The 18,923-nt window shown below is 63.4% G+C and overlaps 3 protein-coding genes and 1 long non-coding RNA gene across 15 annotated transcripts; 2 read left to right on the forward strand and 2 right to left on the reverse strand.

Moving 5' to 3' along the window:
* Window positions 1-45: 45 nt before the first annotated feature.
* Window positions 46-7,104, reverse strand: TMPRSS4 (transmembrane serine protease 4). Its single transcript, XM_059867257.1, has 13 exons — window positions 6,936-7,104; window positions 3,783-3,813; window positions 3,588-3,701; window positions 3,305-3,457; window positions 3,089-3,218; window positions 2,370-2,471; window positions 2,243-2,283; window positions 1,685-1,844; window positions 1,405-1,571; window positions 1,106-1,201; window positions 860-999; window positions 580-729; window positions 46-452 (listed from the first exon to the last, which is right to left on the reverse strand). Exons 1-13 carry the CDS (start codon window positions 6,942-6,944, stop codon window positions 441-443), a joined length of 1,305 nt encoding a protein of 434 aa, XP_059723240.1. The 5' UTR covers window positions 6,945-7,104; the 3' UTR covers window positions 46-440.
* SMIM35 (small integral membrane protein 35) lies at window positions 3,697-14,045 on the forward strand. 12 transcript variants are annotated; one of them, XM_059867263.1, is made up of 8 exons: window positions 3,850-3,867; window positions 4,619-4,742; window positions 8,793-8,851; window positions 9,204-9,363; window positions 10,751-10,867; window positions 11,366-11,399; window positions 11,547-11,676; window positions 11,862-14,045. In XM_059867263.1, the coding sequence occupies exons 4-7, from the start codon at window positions 9,348-9,350 to the stop codon at window positions 11,650-11,652; spliced, it is 273 nt and encodes a 90-aa protein (XP_059723246.1). In that variant the 5' UTR covers window positions 3,850-3,867; window positions 4,619-4,742; window positions 8,793-8,851; window positions 9,204-9,347; the 3' UTR covers window positions 11,653-11,676; window positions 11,862-14,045. The 12 variants fall into 12 exon arrangements, with proteins under 12 accessions (XP_059723243.1, XP_059723246.1, XP_059723241.1 ...); XM_059867269.1 differs by lacking the exon at window positions 3,850-3,867 and adding an exon at window positions 4,226-4,517 and having other exon boundaries at window positions 11,547-11,653; window positions 12,299-14,045; XM_059867264.1 differs by lacking the exon at window positions 3,850-3,867 and adding an exon at window positions 4,227-4,517 and having other exon boundaries at window positions 11,981-14,045.
* IL10RA (interleukin 10 receptor subunit alpha) lies at window positions 13,986-18,147 on the reverse strand. The gene is made up of 7 exons (XM_059867256.1): window positions 18,028-18,147; window positions 17,160-17,280; window positions 16,893-17,071; window positions 16,490-16,656; window positions 16,030-16,180; window positions 15,744-15,871; window positions 13,986-15,623 (listed from the first exon to the last, which is right to left on the reverse strand). Exons 1-7 carry the CDS (start codon window positions 18,089-18,091, stop codon window positions 14,694-14,696), a joined length of 1,740 nt encoding a protein of 579 aa, XP_059723239.1. The 5' UTR covers window positions 18,092-18,147; the 3' UTR covers window positions 13,986-14,693.
* On the forward strand, window positions 15,551-16,557 carry LOC132338092 (uncharacterized). The gene is made up of 3 exons (XR_009489358.1): window positions 15,551-15,667; window positions 15,767-15,893; window positions 16,441-16,557. It is a non-coding gene; the product is annotated as an uncharacterized LOC132338092 (long non-coding RNA).
* Window positions 18,148-18,923: the final 776 nt, after the last annotated feature.

Consider the following 18,923-nt stretch of genomic DNA (forward strand, 5'->3'; position numbering starts at 1 on the left):
AAAATAACCCTGTGAGGAAGCAGGACGAAGGCTCGGGAGGCTGAGTGAAAAAACAAATTCTTTCCTTTAATGGGAATAGGGGGAGGCTGTAGAGCACAAACGTCATTTCTCTCTGTACAACAGGAGTGAGCTGACAGCAGCTTGGCCCCCCAGGAGCCATCCTGCCACAGCGGGGTCAGCACAGGGCAATAAATTAATCTTCCTCCGGAAGGGAGCTTGGGCCAGCGAGATTCCTTCCACGGGATCAGGGGCTGCCACTCCGAGTCACCCTTTGCCTCCTTGGCTGGGCTCTGGCACCCTAAATCACAGCTGCCAGCGAGGCTTTGGGAGCCTCTGCTCACCTTCCGTGGCTGGGGATCCACGGCCCTGTTGCTGCCAGAGCAAGGGCAGAGGGATGGGAAGGGAGGCTCGGGGCGAGGAGCGACCTGTTCCGGCAGGTCTCAGAGCTCTGACTGCGAGGAGAGAGAGGCACAGAAGGCATTGAAAGCTCTGAAAGGGCGGCCAGAAGCAAGAGGAAAGCAGCAGAAAGTGTCCTTCGGGGGGCAGCTCGGCCGAAGGGAGCTGCAGGACGGCACTGACCCTGCGCACGGCGTAGATCCAGTCCAGGTAGGCGCGGACGCTGGTGTAGACGCCGGGTGTGCTGGGGGTGCCGCAGCCCTGGCCCCAGCTGACGATGCCCACGACCTGCCAGTGCCCTCCCGAGTACAGGAGGGGCCCGCCGCTGTCCCCCTGGCAAGGACAGACCCTCAGGATGGCCCCATAGAGCGGCAGCCGTGCCCAGAGCAGCTCTTCCCTCTCAGGAGCCGCGGCACGGATGGGTACAGAGCTGCCCAGCCCCGTGCCCAGCCCAGCCCCACACCTGGCAGGTGTCCACGCCGCCCTGGGGCAGGCCGGCACACAGCATCCTGTCGGTGACATCGCCGTGGTAGGCGGCCAGGTTACAGCTCCGCCCGTCGATGAGCTCCACCTCGGCCTGCTGCAGGCGCTCCGACAGCTTCCCTGGGTGACACACGGCCTCTCAGAGGGACCCTCCGGCCCTTCTGCTGCTGCCGGCAGTGCTGGAGGCTCTGCCTTGTCCCTGCCACCCCCAGGCTGTGCCACTCACCGTGCTCCTCCGTGTAGCCCCAGCCGATCACCCACAGGGGGGTGCCCGGCACCAGCTCCTCATCGAAGTAGGGCAGGCAGATGGGCTTGGTGCTGTCTGGAAAGGAGATGTGAGGGGGGCTCACAGGGAAGGGGCCCAGACTGCCTGGGGACAGCCACCAGCTGGTCACCCCACTCCCTGCTCCAGCGCTCGGTGCCATGGAACGCTGCCACGCCGGGCATCCCCACCCCAGCCCCATGCTCAGTGCCAGCAGGGGACACTTGTGACCCCTGCCCCAGGCAGGGCTTTGCCAGGCCCACCTGAGAAGTGCACGGGGGAGCTCAGCTTCACCAGGGCGATGTCATTGTCCTTGGGGGACGCGGGTGTCACCTCCGCCAGGAACACTTTCTCCACGGCGATGGTGGCAGCGCCCGACAGCAGGTCGGAGCCGGCCTTCACACGCCAGCTCTGGATGATGGGGTTGTTCCTGCGCACAGACAGCGCTGTCACAGCCTGTCCCCCCGCGGGGACAGCCCCGGAGCTGTTAATGACAGGAGGTTCCGCAGAGCCGCTCAGAGCCGGCGGGCGGTGCCCACTCACTTGAAGCAGTGCGCGGCCGTCAGCACCCAGCCGGGCCCGATGATGCTGCCCCCGCAGATGTGCTCCTTCCTGTACTGCAGGCTGACCTGCCAGGGCCACGCCTCGATGGCGGCCGGGCTGCCCCCCAGCACCCGCGGGGTCCGCACGCTCTGCCCGCAGTCTGTCGGGGGACACGGGGACACGGCAAGCCGAGGTTCCCAGGGACGGCAGCGTGGCCAGGGTGCCTCATCCCCGCAGTGCTGCTGCCACCCCTCATCCCCAGGCTTGCTGGAAGGGGTCCAGCCACCCCCTGCCTGCTCCAGCCCCCCCAGGATAATTAGTTTAATCGGGGTAATTTGCCGGTAAAGGTAAGCTCATGCAGGCAGCTGGGTAAGCCTCCCTTAGGTGTTTCATTGCTGGGAGGTTTGTGCTGGCTTAAGGAGGTGAGCAGTAATTAAATCCATCTTTCCTCGTGCAAACTTTGTGGAATGGGCTTGGGATGGAGCCACGCTCCCACGGGGCCATGCCAGGAGAGAGGCCCCAGTGCCCACAAGGCCCAGACACCACCGTGGTACTTACTGGAACAAAAGAGTGACACAACCAACCCCGAGAGGCATTTCCTGCAGCAGGAAGGAAGAGAGCTGCATTTGGCTCCTCTGCCAGGCACCAGAGGCTCCTGCTCGGGGTCCACACCGTCCCCACTCACCTGCCTGGCTCAAGCACCTGGAGGCTCCCGTTGCTCAGCACGACCTCGCGGGGAGGCAGAGGCTGCCCCGCGCTCACCTCCACGCCCTGGAAAGTTGGGGTGCTGGAAGACAGGGGGGGACAGGGCTTCAGCTGTGGGGGAGCACAGGCACTGGATCCCATAGGAAAAAGGGGCTTCTGTGGGACAGGGGTGCCAGAGTGGGGATGTCACAGCCCTGGAGGGCCCAGGAACAGGGAGGGGAGAGAATTCCCTGCTATGCAGAGGAGTGAGCAGGTGGCTGTGGGAGAACTCTGGGGGCTCCTTGCTGTTGCATTTGGGACCTGAGATTTGACTCAGTCCGGGCTCCTACAGTGGCTCAAACACCAGAACCCATCTTAAAAGGGAAGTGCAGGGCCCTGAGCCTCTCTCCCCAGGTGAGCTGTGTTGGCAGCCTGGGCTGTTGTGGGGAGGGCAGGGCTGCAGGTAGGGGGCATGGAGGCAAAGCAGGCACAAGGCAGGGTGCCCGTGGGCTGTGGCAGAGCTGGGCACAGCACTCTGCTCTCCCGGGAGGCTGCCAGGGCTCCCAGCCAGCTCCTGGGTACCCACAGAGTGCTCTGCGTGCTGGGGATGGACTGAAACCATTAGTGCAGAGCTCTGAGTGCTTCACAGACCAGCAGAGCCCCACTCCAGAGGAGCTTTTAAGGAAGAAGGGAGGTGAAGCAGGGCAAGCAGCCAGGTACCTGCTGTAGCCCATCTGCTCACAGGCAGCTCTGGCCAGCGCCGGGGTGAAGCGGTCGTGGCACACACAGGACCAGGTCCCCGTGTGGCTCTGGAGCACCTGCAGGATGGATCTGTCTTTGGAAACGCGGGCTGGAGGCAGACACAAAGCCAGCTTTGGCACGGGGTGGCTGCAGCAGCCCAGCCCCCCGAGTTGTGGCAGGGTGTCCTGCACTCACCCCCGGCTGGTGGCCCCTCGGGGACCCACTGGGGACAGTTGGCCTCGTCCTCGCCCTGCAGACAGTCCACATGCCCGTCACACACCTGCTTCAGCAGCACCAGCTTCAGGGGCTGCTTGCAGAACAGGTAGTGGTGGTCCAGGTAAATCTTCACTGGAATGAGAGGGGGGCTCAGTGCCGAGCTCCAGCTCCTGGGCAGGCTCGGGGGGCCCAGCAGGGAGCTGGATCTGTGCTGGCTGAGCCGTGGCCATGGGGAAGGAGGGGCAGAGATCAGGAGCTGTACCCAGGAACCCGATGGCGACCAGGCAGGCCAGGGTGAGCACCACGGCCAGGACGAGGATCCCAACCCGCTTGAAGGACTCTGATGACCTGGAGGATTTGGGTCTCGTGTAGGGACCTGCAACACAGAGGAGCGTGGCCCTGCATGGCCGGGCTCAGCCTGGCACCTCTCATCTCCCCCAGCTCCCAGCGGTGTTACCTCTGCCATTGAGCCGCTCCGAGGCCGAGTCCTGCAAACCAGAGAGGAAACCAGCCATGAGCTGAAACCAGAAAGCAGCTGGAAGGTAGGAGGGGCAGCTGGAGCCAGGGTGGTTGGCCCTGTGGTGAGCTCACAGCCCAGGGAAGGCAGCAGGGATGAGCAGGGACACTGCCCCAACCTTCACCTGAGGTGACTTTAGAGCTGCTGGGAATGGGGTGGCTTGTGCTGTGGTGACAACGCCCAGCTCTGGGTCACCCAGGGTCACCTGCTGCCTTGTTCCCACCAGTGCAGTTCCAGTAACTGGCTCTCAGTGGCATAGAGTTACTGTCATTAACACACCTGGGGCTTAAAAAGTCACAGTTGTTGCGCAAGAGGCTCTTTGTGGTGTGCAGAGACACCCTGAGTCAAAATAAACACGCCTGCGGGGCTGTGGCACTGGGCATGTCACGACGGGGGATTGTGGCTCCAGCAGGGTCAGCAGCGGGGTGGCACAGCCCGGTGCCCCCTGCCGGGCTGCAGGAGCACCGGAGGAACCAGCCCGAGCCCGGGGAACCTGCGCTCCCAGGGCGGGGAGGGAGCCAGGGCTGTGCCGCTGCTAAGAGACGGGGTAAACACAGCCGGGGCTGGAGTGGGGATGACTCAGGCATCGATCCGCTTGAGCTGCTCAGAGTTATCTCAGAATTGTCCTCCTGTAACAGCTCCTTGTACAAGAAACCCCGGACCATGGGCGGGCAGGTGCTGTGAGCCCGTGCCCGGTGGGGGTGGGCGGGCTGGAGCCCAGAGCCCCCTCGGGAGGTTCAGGGGGACATTGTCGCTGTCTGTTCCGTGTTTTCCAGCCGTGGTTGTGCCGTGCCACAGAGCAGCCGTCTGGAAAGGTGTTCCTGCTGCACTGAGCCTGCTCCCCACCAGCCCCAGTGAGCCCTTCTCTTCTGCTGCTGCTCCTGGACTCAGCCACCACAGGTAAGAGAAGGTTTTGCATGGGCAGAGGTAAGGAGGGTTCAACCCGCCGTGATAAACCCACAGATCCAGGTGCACGATCCAGCAGGGTTTGGGAGCCTTTGCTCCAAGTGCTGAGCTCCAAGAGCAGCACGGTCTGGGGATGATGGTGTTTGTCACACCAGAGGAGGGCAGAGGTCCCTGTGCCATCCCGGGCTCAGAGGCTTGGCAGAGCAGTGTGGGGACACTGGGGATGTGGCACAGCTGAGGGGGGCTGTGTGCCAAGTTCAGAGGAGAGAGGAGCCCTCCCTGCCCAGGTCACTGTGCCAGGGCATGCTCAGCCGTGCACACACACCCTTCCAGCAGGATTTTACAGCGAGTGCCAAGGCATTATCCCTGGGCTGCCTCACAAAGGCAGGCTGGCTTTGTGAGCCAGGAGCTGTTGCCTCCCTGTCGTGTCCCTCAGCGTGGCTGGGGCTGCTGGCTTTGGGAACAAGCAGTGACCTGTGCAGGGGAGGACTGGGTCCTGCCTGGTGCCGTGTGGCCGTGTCCCTGCACGCTGGAGTCTGGCTCCTTGAGGAAATGCCAGCAGCCTTCCTCCCAGAACCAGGCTCAGCTGGCACCCATGCCGAATTCCCCAGCCCTGGACAGGCTCTGCTCAGCTCCTGGGGTGCAGAACCTGTTTCCTGGTGGCTGGGAGCTGCTGGGAGCAGGAGGGCAGCGTGGGAAGAGGAACCTGGGTCCTGCATCTCCCACCTCGCTGCCCTTCCTGAGCCACTCCTCTGTGGAGAAGGGGAGAGCTCCTGGAGGCCAGGGAGTTTTGTAATGCTGCCCCAACATCTGCCAGCCCAGGGCACGTGGGGCTGGTCCTGCCTCATGCTGACCTCCTGTGTCACCTGGGCCTGGGCCGGGCACCTCCTGGATAATGGGATCCTAACGGTTCCCTGTGGGAACGGGCCCGGGTCAGGATGGATCCTGCAGGCCCCACTGCAGCAGCACGGCTGCCCCTCTGTCCCCACGTTGCCCAGAGCTGTCTCCATCATGTCACCCACTGCCCAGAGCTGTCCCCATCACGTCATCCACTGCTGGGATCCTTTCCAAGACACCAGGTCTGGTATGGATGCAGATGAGATGGGTGACTACTGGGCTTTTGGGGTTTTTTTGCATTTTCTTCAGTCCATGAACCTCTTCTGTTTCAAAGGGATTCAGAGCTTGGGGCTGCCTCTCCACGACTCCTCTCAAGCCCCACCACGAGCAGGAGCTGCACTGGTTAAATCCAAAGCCAGGGCAGGAGTGGAGGCACATGATTTCCTGCAGAGCTCCATGCTACCGTGACCAATTAAGCTCCCTTGCTGCGTTCTCCTGGAGCTCTCCACGGCACCGTGGCCATCCCAGGCTCCAGCTGTGCCAGTGCCAGCCCAAGAGCTGTGGAGTTCTGCAGAGCCTCTTCCCCCCTTTGAGCCAGGATCCGTGCTGGGGGTGCAGGGTGTGCTGAGGGCTCTGTCCCTCCCTCGGGAGCAGCTGGGGTGTTCCCTCACCCGACTGAGCTCTGCAGGGCGATCCAACTCCGAGGGTGACTCCTTGGCTGGGGGATTTACCCCGTGGGTGTGTGCAGACACTGCAGAGCCAGCTCCCCACCCTGCAGGGCTGATGTCCCGCTGTGCTGCTGCTGCTGGAGGCTTTGCAGTGCCCGGCCAGCCTGGTCACACGCGTGTGCCCTCCTGGGGAAGTGTCTCCCTCCCAGGGAGGGACGGCGTGCCAGCCCGGGGTTCGGTGGCCGTGGCTCTTCCTGCCCAGGGCGCTGCAGGTGTGTCCCCCGTGCTGAGCAGAGGCACCGGCAGCTGTGCTGGGGGCTGGGAGGGCCTGGCTCTCCCCCAGGTGGTGCCCAGGAGTGGGATAAGACCCTTCAGGAAGTCCTGTTCCCCTCGGCATGGGGGACACTGCCTTGCCTGTCTACTGCCCGGGCCCGGAGAGGGAAAGGCAGCCCCAGAAATGTGGGAGCGAGAGCGGAGGGGGGCACACAAGCACGGTGCCCAGCCACGGAGGGGTGTGAGGAGCAGGAGGAACCCTTCCTTGGCTGCTGGGGAGCAGCAGCTCCTTGGCTCCGGGCTGCCCCGTCCTCTCAGCACCGCTCCGGGCTGGGAGAGCGGCCGGGCGCGGGGTGTGCGGGGGCTGGTGCCCATCCCGGGGCTGGGGGCAGCGCTGCCAGAGACTCACCATGTCCATCCGGCTCCGGCGGGGTCCTGCCGCCCGCGAAACCCGGCAGAAGTCCCTGGTGAGGGGCACGGGGCGGCTGCGGCTGCCCTGGAGCGGCCCGCGATGCTCCCGCAGCCCGTGCCCTGCGCTCCGTGCCCACGCCGCGCTCTCACTGGGGCAGGACCGCCCCGGCCCTCCTTAAAACCCACAAGGGGAGTTGTGAAACAGGAATTCTGGTTTGTATTGTAATACAACACCGGTCTATCAGCAGCACCATCACCTGCGGTAATCTCCCGAGCATCTGCACCGCAGGTGACTCACCTGCGGGGCTGCTGTCACCAAATACCTTATCAGAGGGGAACGGACTGATTTTTCCTGCTCCTCCTGATGATAAGAGGATGCACGGCCATCCCGCTCTTTGTCAGCCTCTTCCGCGTTGCGCTGGGTTGTTGTCAAAGCGAGGTTCGAGTAGGTGGAGGAGGAAAGGAGGAGAGTTTGTGCTCTGGGTCACCCGGGCTGTGTGTCCCCGCCAGGGCCGGGTCACGGCTGGCAGGGCTGGGGGAAGTTAAAGGGAAGGCAGGGGGGTGCCCATGGGAGGTCACCCCAGGCTGCAAGGGGGGCCCCATGGGGTGATCTCGGATGGCTGAGGGTCGTGGGTCTGCGATTATCCAGGAATAACCAATCCCTCTGGGATGGAGCCGTTTGCCTTAGCCTGGCAGGATGGGAGGGAGGTTGAGGAGTGCAGGAGGCAGTGTCCGAGGGGATGAGGGTGGCCCAGGGGGCGGGCTGGGGTCGGGGAGGCTGCTGGCTGCCCTCTGCACGCTCATGCTGGAGGTGCCAGGTGTGCAGGATGCACCGAGCAGCTAATTACCCCCTTCTCCCGTGGAAATGCAGCTAATTATCCCCTTCTCCTGTGGAAATGCTGCTTTCCCAACGGCCCTCCCGCTGCCAGCGGGACACTGCAGAGCACCCACGACCTGCAGCTCCTCAGGGAGCTGTGCCAGCTCAGCCCTGCCAGCTGGGATCCTGCCTGCTCCCACAGCCTGGCCAGGGATGCAGCTCTGGCTCTGCAGGTAAGGGGCACCCTCCCCACACTCACACTGAGGATCCAGCCCCCTTGGGGCTGTGGGCACCTCAGCCCTCGTGGTCCCTGCGATGCCCAGAGGATGTGGGATGCAGGGTCCTGTGCTGCTGTGGCAGATTTCAGCTTGAAAAATGCTTCACGGGCTGCAGCAGTGGGAGCTGGGCAGGCCTTGGCTCCCTGGTGCACCTGGCAGGTCCTGGCAGCCTCCCCAGAGCATCCCGGCGCCAGCACTGCTGCCGTGGAAGGGAGAGCAGCCCGGGAGCCGCGGCACGGCGGGAACAGCCAGTCCTCCCTTGGGGACCCGCAGGCTCTGAGGACGCAGCTCAGGTTTGCAGCTGTTGTGTCACAGCCCCAAAGCCTCGGGGCTTTGCTTCCTGGAGTGCCACTGTCACACTTCCCTGCTCCCGGAGCCGGGCATGGCACAGGCTCCCGGGCCTCTGGCTCCGCTGGGGCCGGGCAGAGCTCAGGCCGGGCTGAGTGACCGCCCCTGAGCCGCACGGACACACCCCCACCCCATCCCTGTCCTCTCCAAGGCAAGGAGTGATCCCAGTCTGGGGGCTGCAGTTCCCGCTGTCCCCTCCGTGATCTGCATCCCCCGGGCATCCCCGAGTGCTCACCTGGGCAGGGCTGCTCAGGGCTTGGCTCCTGCTCTGGCCACCCAGTGCCACTGATGTGGGGCACGCAGGGTCAGAGGCACAGCAGCACCAAGCAGGGAGGAGTTCTGCCCAGTTAAGGGTCACAGCTGTTTGTCACTTTCCCCTGCAGCCACAGGTTTTCCCTCTTTCTACAAACAGGAGCTGATTCCCAAGTGACGCCCTGGTTTGGGACTTTGAGGAGATGATCAAGTAAAGCTGTAAGTGCCTCATTCTGGGATGTGTCTGACTGGGGGCAGCTGCTGAGGGTCACCCCAGTCCTTCCCTGTCCCCTGGGGTGCTGCCTGAGTCCCCCAGCCCAGGTTCTCCGTGGGTCTCTGCCCCTTCCTGGCTGCTGGGAAGTGGCAATCAGAGGACACGGCCACTCGGGCACCTTGCCAGAGCTGGGCACACCTGCGTCCAGGCAGTCCCTGCCCCCTGGGCTCCCAGTACTCCCAGTTCAGCCTCTTGCAGCAGCGGGAGGGCAGAGCTTCCCACGCAGGCGGGCTGGGCACGGCAATGTGCCCTCGGTCGTGTCTGCTGCAGCTCCTCTGCTTTCTCCCTCTGAACCAGTTGGACCAGTGGGCCAGGACTGGTGCCCAGCCTCGCTGCAGGGAGGAGACCAGGGACAGGAGGACGTGCCAGGCTCCAGCACAGACAGGGCTCAGCAGGAGCTCCAGGCCGGGATAACTGAGAGCAGCTCCTGTGGCACAGGACATGGACCCCTGCACAGGTGAGTGGGGGGCTTTTGCCCCCCTCAGGGGACAGAGGTGGGGTGTTCATGGCACGGGCAGCGCTTTGGTGACCTTCCTCCCTGCTCCCCGTGGGCTGGGGCTCACTGCTGGGTGGCTGTGTTGCTCAGAGCCATCCCCTGGGATGTGGGCACCTCTGCTCCCCAGGGTGCCAGGGCAGGGACGCCTCCCACACAGGGCACGGCAGGGCCCGGGCACGCCGCCGTCACCCTCCCACGGGCAGTGGGCGTGGGGACGGGGCAGTTTCGGCAGCCGGCTGATTCAGGGAGGCTGTTGCACCACGTTCCTCCGGCCCCGCGGCTCCTGCCGTGAGTCACGGCTGCCGCGGCTCCCTGACCTCGCCCTCTCCGGGGGTCCCGGGGCTGCCGCTCGCCCCTGCCCCAGCGGAAACATTGGCCACGCACGTATCCTGAGCCCTGCCAGGAGGGCTGGAAGGGAAAGCAAAGGAAGGGCACGGCAGGTCCTGCTCCTCCCCCGCGAGCCCTGGCAGCTGTGGCCGGCGCTCTGCGGCCCCCGGCTGTTTGTCCGTCCCGCCAGGTGGAGCGGGTGCTGCGGGCTGCAGGACGCGCTGGGACCGCGCTCGCTGTGTAAACACGGCGACCACAGGGGAAATGTTCTCACTCCGCTGGCATCTGCCTAAATTTAGCCGCTCTTAGGTCATCCCTTTCCGCTGTCTCCTCGCTCCCGGTGCCGCATGGAATCCCGTCCCTGTGCCCTCCGCCGGCCGAGCTGCGGGGCAGTGCCCAAACCCCCGGTGCCCTCCTGGCACAGCCCCAGCAGAGCTGTCCGCGCAGGAATCGATGCTCAGTGGCTGTGCCGGGCACCTCGGTGCCCTGACAGCTCCGGGAGCGTTGATCGGTGCTGGATTTTGCCGGACCCCGCTGTCGGAGGGCAGGGATGGGGCGGCGCAGAGCCCGCACAGGTCCCGCACAGCCCCGGCCGTGTCCCGTCCCCGCCTGGCGCTGGCGGCAGACTCTGCTCGTCCTGACAAAAGCATCCTCTAGAGGGAACTGCCAGCCCAGGAATGGCTCCAGCGCCACCTGGAAAGGAGCATCACCCCACGAGGGCGTGAGCGGGACCAGCAGTGGGGATACAGCTTGCTCAGGGTGGCCGCCTCCCCTCCCAGTGACCGTCCCACCTGCCAGCTCACCTGGGGACAGGGCTGGTCTCGGTCATGGGGCTTTGGGGACAGCAGAAATCGCTGTGCCACGGTCCTGGCAGCCCTGCAGTCCCTCCCCGCCGTGGGGACAGCACATGCTGGAGAGTTGTACCCCCACTCCCGGCTGTCCCGTGCCCTGCAGGGGACAATCGGGACCCCCAGCCTCCCAGAGCTCTGTCTGCAGAGCCCCTCCTCCCTCTGCTCTCCAGGACAAGAGCCCATCAAGGTGATTGGGGTTGTCTTGGGCATCGGGCTGGCCCTGCTGATCCTGGCCAGTTTTGGCTACACCTTCATCCGCTGGTACCGGCAGGGCCACCGCCAGCGCCGTGAGTACGGCAGGGGACAGGGGACAGGGCAGGGGACAGGGGGACAGGGCAGGGGACAGGGGGATGGGGGGACAGGGCAGGGGACAGGGGGACAGGACAGGGGGACAGGGCAGGGGACAGGGGGATGGGGGGACAGGGCAGGGGGCAGGGGGACAGGACAGGGGACAGGGGGATGGGGAGACAGGGCAGGGGGCAGGGGGACAGGACAGGGGGACAGGGCAGGGGGACAGGGCAGGGGACAGGGCAGGGGTGCTCAGAGCACGGGGCTGCAGGGCCTGGGGTGTGGGGACCACGGGAGATGGGAACCCCTGGTGCAGTGGGCTCAGGGCCAAGCTGGGGGCACTCTGAGGTGAGGAGGGGGATGCACAGTGATGTCCTGGTGCTGTCCTGCTGCTTGTCCTGCCTGTCCCCACCCTGCCACTCACGGCAAAGCAAAGGTGGGTTCATAGCAACACATGGCTCTGACACCTCTCCCTCCTCTTCCTCGTGCCTCCCCAGGGCCTGACTTTGTCTTCAACCTCTACCACTCGCGGTGAGTGACACCGTGGGGGGACCAGGGGCAGGCTGGCAGCTCCCCTTGTCAGTGCCAAGGTGTCACACCCCCTCCCCAGCCAGTTCTGCTGCTGGCAGGGGCTGCAGGAGGACGGGCAGCTCGGTGACCCTGCTGCTCTCCCTGCAGCGGGTTGGGGTCGGTGGCACTGGAGCTGGTGCCACCCTTCAGCATCAGCGGCTCGCTGGGCACCTCGGGCAGTGGCTACGAGCCCTTCCACAACCAGAGGCTGTGAGGTGAGAGCTGGGCTGCTGAGCAGGTAGGAAGGACATCCCCTTGTCCCCCCCTGCCCCCCAGTGCTGTGCCCCAAAGCCTCTGTGCTGCCTTGCTCCCATCACGGCTTTCCTCAGGACAGTCCCCAGGTTTTCCCAGCAAAACTCCTGCCTCTGGCTCTGGGGTTCAGAGGCTTTCCCTGAGCTCGGGGTTTGGTTTCTCCCCACACAGGCTTTGGTTTGTTTCCTTTCCTGCTGTCCCTGGCATGGGATGTGTGGCCAGGCACAGAGGGATGGGGCTGGAGCCCAGGTGCTCCTGCAGAGCTTCCTCTCACTGCCTCTTACTCACAGCCCAGCACCAACAGAAAGAGCAACCAAAACTGCCCAGGGGAATTCCTCCATTTTCACTTCTGTAAAAAACAGCTCCTGACTTTGTTGGATTTCAACTGAAATGGCAGTGGTGCAGTTTCTGTTGATAAAAAACTTCCCAAGATCACAGAATCCTTGGGGCTGGAAGGGACCTCTGGAGACCACCGGGTCCAACCCCCTGTGCCAAGGTCACCTGGAGCAGGTGACACGGGAACACACCCAGGTGGGTTTGGAACTTCTCCAGAGAAGGAAACTCCACGAATTCCCTGGGCATCTCTTCCACCTGCAGTTCTCTCCCAGGGCCTCTGCAGCCACAGGAGGTGCCTGGGCCAGCGCTGGTGCTTGGGAAGGAGGAAAGGATGCAGCTTTATCCAGGATTCCTCAACATGCTGGAGAAAAGAGCCACGTTCCCCATGGCTCAGAGACCTCCCAGGCTCCTGCACACCCAGGGACCTGGCACCAGGCTGTCCCTAGAGAACCAGCTGAGGAGGAGCCCCAGAACTGGGTGATGGCATTGGTGCAACTGCAGAAAACACCGTGAGGAAATGGGAAATCTGTCTCCGACCTCCTCCTCCTCCTCCATCCAGTACCTGCACCAAGATGGAAGCTGGTTCTTCACACTCCCAGTGCAAGGAAACACCTCAGAAAGCCCCTGTGGAAGTTCCTCCTGGATTTTTTGTGCCATTTGCTTTCGGTGTCAGCAGAACAAGCGGCTGTGGAAATGCCTGGAGCACAGGAACAGCCCTGGGGAGATTCTGTGGCCACAGAGAGGGGCCTTGGGACCATTTCTTTGCAAGGTTCTCTCAGAAGAAAAACAAAGAAAAACTCATGAGAGCCATGTGGGTGTGTGTAGGGAAACCAGTGAGGACAGAGTGGGATTTCCAGGGAGTCAGAGGGACCGGCTGTGCTCTCAGCTATTGAAACTAAACCCTGTGGTCTGCGGCTTTCTCCTGGCTGAAAGGAGACCTCTGACAGCTCAGGGGAGGGGGAAATGCCACCTCCTGGGGGCTGGGAGCTCTCCGTGGTGAGCAGGACCCAGCAGAGCCCTGCATGACGCAGGATCCGGCCGTGGGGCCCGACGTCAGCAGCGTTCAGAAGAAAAACAAAAAAAAGCCACGCTTTTGATGAGTGTGTTTTCCAGAGGAAGCTGAAAAAAAAAATAAAAAGAAAGCAAAAAGCTCTAACGCCCAAACTACACAGAGGCAGAAGAGATGGGGCCAGTGGAGGGGCAGGAGGAGGCTCCCAGTGCCCTCCACATCCCTGTGGGATGCAGGGGTGGATCTCACGTGTGAGCGGTGCCCTGTGAGATGTAAGAGAAGGAAACACAGCAAGGATCAGCCCCCTCCTCCTGCCTGCACTGCAAAAGCTGAAAAGAAACCCAAAAACCCTTCACCTGAAAACCACATTCCCCAAGGAGGGTTTCCACCAGCAGTTTTACCTCCCACCCTGAAGGTTCCTGGAAATGGAGTGACTCTTGGAAAAACTTCCCTGAGACCTGGAGGGTGGCCCAGGGGGAGCTGCTGGGGCTCATCCTGTTTCCATTCTGATGAGTGTTCACAGCATCACAGAATCAATTTGTTTGGAAAAGATCTCTGAGGTCATGGAGCCCAACCTATGACCAAGCAGCACGTTGCTGAGCAGAGCCCTGACTCTTGTCTTTCCTCCACCCCTGGGTTTGATTGTCCTCCTGTCCTTCCCTGGGGGTGTCCCATGGGGTGTCCATCCCTGTGGGATCACTCTGAGCAGCCCAGCTCCTCTTCCCTGCTGCTCCTCAGGTGATTGCTCCCACAAATTCCCCAGGAGCCGAGGTGTGTGAGGAGCTCCTGGAGAGCTGGCTTGGTTCTCCTTTGTCCCAGCTGTGATGTGGAAATGCTCCTCCCCACGTGAGGCAAAGGCACATTGCCTCTTGCTGATGGGGAATGTCCAGATCTGGGAACAGAAAGCTCAGCTTGGCCTTAGGAGAGGACAAACAGACAAATGGACCAAATAAATAACACATCCTTTCTGTATTTACAAATGAAATGCAATAAATAACGTCTGTATCTGAGAGTGGCAGAACACAGACCATAGTGTGGGTAGGACTGCCCTGGCTCACCCTGGGCCTGTAGGTGCACCCCAGATCCTGCCCTGGGGCTCCCCCAGAGGGGCTGGAGGCTGAAGGGTCTCTGTAGGGTCAGGAAAGGCTCCTGGTCCATCCAGGTGGGGTCAGGCAGGGCAGGAGCCCATGCTGCCAGCAGCAGGGCACTGATGCCAGCCTGACCTCTGCCCTCAGTCTCTGTGTTGCGAAAGGCTGGGATGGCACCAGGAGTGGGGACGTCAGCAGGAGGAGCCCAGCTGGCCCAGGAGAGGGGGAAGTGGAAGCACAGGACTAGCCCAGGCCCCGAGGGTGGCCCTGCAGCCCGTGCTGGGCAAGGCAGAAGTGCCCTGGAGTGTATCCTTGGTGGCCCAAGCAGGTCGGTGTGAGCCCCTCCAGCACAGCCCATCCCTGTGTCCCGTTAGCTGGGGGGGCTGGAGGGGTGCCCTGGGGGCTGCCCACAGCAGGACTGGGACAAAGCAGCCCCACCAGTGGCTGAGCTGGTGCTGCTGGGCCATGGCTGGGCTGGCACCGTGGACATTCAGGGGTCAGGAGTAGCTTATCCAGTGGCAGATGAGGTAGTTGGGTCAGAGCGCAGGGCTGGTGGCCCCAGGGGACGGGTCACAGGCGGCTGTCCTTGCTGTCCCCCCCGAGCTGGCCCAGGGGCTGGGTGGGCAGTGGGATCCAGCTGGAGCCGAGGCTGGACATGAGGTCCAGTGGCCCTGGGAAGGCAGTGTTGCTGAAGATGTTCAGGTCGAAGGGAGTTTTCAGATCAGGGCTGGCTTTGGAGGTCAGTGGAGCACCTGGGGCTGCCCAGCTCAGCAGGGTGGGCGCTTGGGGCCCCACCTGGCTGGAGAAGTGGCAGGCAGGGTCTCCCCAGGGAGCGAGGTGCTGTGTGAGGGGATGCTCGGGGGAGGACTGCTTCAAATACCCCTTGGCCACAGCCAGCTCGGAGCACTCCATGTCCAGCACGACCTCGGTGCTGCCCCGGCCCTGCATGGACCCTGCACAGCCCGGGAGGGGCTCTCCCTGCTCCGGGGCCCGCTCTGGCTCCACGGTGCCCTTGGACTGCTGCAGGTACCCCCGGAACTCCACTTCTGCCTGGCCAGGGGCAGGGCACAGCCCTGGGCTGGTGCTCCCACTGCCAGAGGAGCAGCCAGCAGCAGGGCAGGGGCTCTCCAAGCCCACCCCGCTGTCCTCAGCCTTGGGCAGCTGCTGTCTGTAGCCCTGGGGCTCGGGGCCCGTGGAGCAGCTCAGGGAGGAGGAGGAGGAGGAGGGGATGTGCAGGCAGATGCCGCTGTCGGTGCTGGTGCCGCTGCTGTCTCTGCTCCCCGTGGGCCCCAGTGGGCCCAGCTGGTCCTTGGGCCATGCTGGGAGCTTCCAGCCCTGCTCCAGGGGCAGCTGGGCTGCGCTGGGGCTGCTGCCAGGGCTGCTGTCCGGCTGGGGCTCCTTCTGGCCCAGGAAGAGCTGCTGGATGGGGTCTGCATCCAGGCTGCCCGAGGATGGGGGCTCGTGCTCCACCCAGAGCGAGCTCTGCTTCATGAAGGACTTCTGGGAGGGAGAGGAAGAGAAGAGTGAGCTGTGCTTCATCCCTGGTTGGTGCCTGCCTCTCCCAGCCCTCCCTGAGCCTGCAGCCCTGCTCTGGCCCCAAGGGCACTGTCCCTGCCTTACCAGGGCGGACGGTGTCCTCACAGGTTTCCTGATGTAGGTCCGTGCCAGCAGCAGAGCCCCCAGGAGGCCCAGCAAGGAGAGGATGATGAAGGAAGAGCTGAGGATGGTCGGGAGGATCTCTGCACTCCCTGCAAGAGAGGACACGACCAGGTGAGGGGGGAGAGGGGATTCCTCAGTGCACACAGCACCCAGAGGCTGCCCTGGCGTGGACCCCCACACTCCCAGGGCCAGCAGGCTGGGGGGGGTCAGCATCCCGTGGTTCCCCCCCTCCCTGGGTGTCACTTACTGTCCCTGTGGCCGGTGGTGACACACTGCTCAGCAGAGCGCGTGGTGGGCACGGCCCTGTTGGCCAGGCTGGGCTCCACGCTCAGGCAGTACTCTGTGAGCCAGAACAGCTCCCTGATGGTGAACTCGCTGCTGTTCTTCACCACCGTGATCTGCAACAAACAGCACAGGCTGGAACCCGGGAGCCCCCAGCTCCTGCTTCCCTCCCTCCTCCTCCTCTGTCCCCCGGGGAAGTCCCCAGGGTGTTGTGATAATGATGACTGCAGCTAGATCCAAAATTCCCCCAAGAGCTGGAAAACTCTGCCATAAAACATGCAGAGAAGCCTCTCCGTGCTGCTGAGGCTGTGAGAAAGCTCAGCATTTACTCCTACAGACAACCCTGCTTTAACAATCTGTTTTTCCACTTGAGCAGCACCGTGCGGGACAGATGGGGACAGCATGGGAACAGCCACTCCTCTCACCGTGTGGTTGTCCCGTGTCCTCCTGAGGTGCACGTGGTAGCGGGTCATTGCCCTCTGGAAGTCGCTGTACTCCAGGCTGACGTTCCCGGGCTGGAGCAGCAGCTGCAGCCGCACCTGGATGGAGTTGCCCATCACGGAGAGGCTCTGGCCCACCAGGCGCGGGCCAGCTGGAAGCAGAGCAGTCACAACAGCAGGTCAGGGCTGTTTCCTGTTCACAGCTCAGCCCCTGCAGCACCACACCGAGCTGTGACCGTCCCACCCGCCCTCGGGCTGCCCCATCCCCCTGCTCGGCCTGCCTGCCCTCCAGGAAGGTGTGGAGGGAAATATCCCAGCTCCCATTCATCCCTCAGCACCCTGACCCCCCCCAAGCTCCAGCACAGGCTGGAGACAGAGCCCAAGGCACCTTGCTGTGGGGAGAAGCCGCCGGTCCTTTCCCAGGAGGATGTGAGGTTTTTGGTCACGGCCCTGACCCGCGCGTGGTAGCGCTGCTCCGGCTCCGGGGTGTAGCGGGTGAGGTCACAGGAGCGCTCCGAGGTGTTGCTGCACTCTGGGATGGCTCTCCAGGGGATGCCGGTGCCGTAGCTGTGGGGAGCAGCACCAGAGGTGAGCAGAGAGCTGGAGCAGGCGCTGGGCAGGGCAGGACCCCGTGCTCCCCGTCGCTGTTACTCACACTATGTACTCCACGTCGTAGCGGGCGTCGCTGGGGCAGCCGAGCCCCGGCTCCCACCTCAGCAGGGGCCAGCCCTTCTCTGTGGTGATGCGCACGGAGCGGGGCCTGGCCAGCTCCTCACCTGTGGGGCACACCTGGGCTCAGGTGGGGCTGCACAGCCCTGCCCCACCTCAGCCCCCAGGAGCCTTGGGTCAGCCTCCTGCAGCATCCCCCGTGACGGGTGACGTGACAGCGCTGACCAGCCAAAAGATTTCTCTTTCCAGCCTCCAGGATTTGCTCAGCCCCCTCTTCTCCTTCCTCTTTCTTTTTTTGGGACAGCCCAGCTGGGGTTTCTTGGTGCTTTTCAGCCCCAGGAAAGGATCTGTATTTGCATCCCCCATCCCCTGCCCTTCGCCACCAGCTCTGTTTGGACTCGGCTTTCCTGTTTTGCTCATCTGCTGCCTGGGTGAAACCAGATTTTTCACACCTCCTCCCTGATCTCCTTGTTGTCACCTGGCAGAAAAGCCCCGCTGATGACATCTGCCACTTTTCCCTTGCAGGCGTCCCTGGCAGCTGCTGCCTGCTGGCAAACCCCCAGCCCAGCGCTGTGTCCCCAGTGACTGTGGCCCCTCACGGTGGCACCAGTGGGGACAAGCCAGGCTGGTGCCCCTCGCTGAGCCCTGGGGCTCCCAACCAGCAGCGAAAGGCAAGCAGTGAACAGGGAGTCCTGGCCATGCCCTGCTCCCCAGCGCTGATCTGAGGGCTGAGCACCCAGCAAAGGTGTCCGGGCTGTGCCTCCAATCTCATCCCCCATCCCACAGATCCCACCCGGAGCTGTGAGGCTCAGCCCCGGCCAGCAGGGCGATGAAAACCGGCAGGAGAGACTCACCGTGCGCGGGGCAGGCAAGGAGCAGCGCCAGGCTGAGCGCCAGGGCGGTGGCAGAGGGGACCATGGCTGCTCAGCATCCTCCGTGGCAGCAGGGTGAGCGCGGGGCCGGGCTGTGCCCCGGCGGGAGCCGAGCGCTCGTTTTTCCCCCAGGGGCCGGCTCAGTGACGTCTCCGAGGCGTCAGGAAAGTCACTGAGCAGCCACTTCCACTTCTCTTCGCTGTCCACCCACTCACCCCCAGCCAAAGCCTCAGCCTGGGCTGGGCTTTCCGACAGAGCTGGAGAGGAACAGTTCTGGGGCTTTTCTGGGCAAAGCTGGGCTGTGCTGAGAAAGGAGAGTACGAGTAAGGGATGTCCCTGCCTTTGCTGCTTTGTTGTGAAATGAGATGTTAAAAGCACAGCCCAGGTGAGTGTTAGCACCGAGGGTGACCTGGCACAGGGGTTTTCCTGAGCACAGCACCGTGCCCTGTCCTGAATCCAGCCAGGTTCCAGCAGCCCTGGAGCCCCAGGAGGGGGTTCTGGATTTTCCTTCCTTTGGGCTCACCCTGCAATTCCCCTTTCTCCATTTCTGGGGCCAAGTGAGACCCTCTGGGCTCTCCTGTGTCCTGCAACCACCCTCACTCAGGGGTGACATTGGAAATCCGGTGACACAGGGGCTGCCACTGTCCCCAGGGCTCTGGTAGTCCCCCAGGTACGTCTGTGATCCCATGGCTGTGGGGTCTGCCCACAGTGGTGTCCTGCCTGTCTGCTGGTGCTGGGACCTGAATCACCACCCAGCAGACTGAGTGTGAGTGCTCTGCTTTGCCTCAGAGCTTGCTTGAGGGCTTTCCTGGGGCCCTCATGTGATGGAGAGTGATTTTCCTCAGCAAGAGGAACTTCCCACTGGGGAATTCGAGGGG

Source organism: Haemorhous mexicanus, chromosome 24 (genome assembly GCF_027477595.1).
Source record: "Haemorhous mexicanus isolate bHaeMex1 chromosome 24, bHaeMex1.pri, whole genome shotgun sequence".
Taxonomy (NCBI): Eukaryota; Metazoa; Chordata; class Aves; order Passeriformes; family Fringillidae; genus Haemorhous; species Haemorhous mexicanus.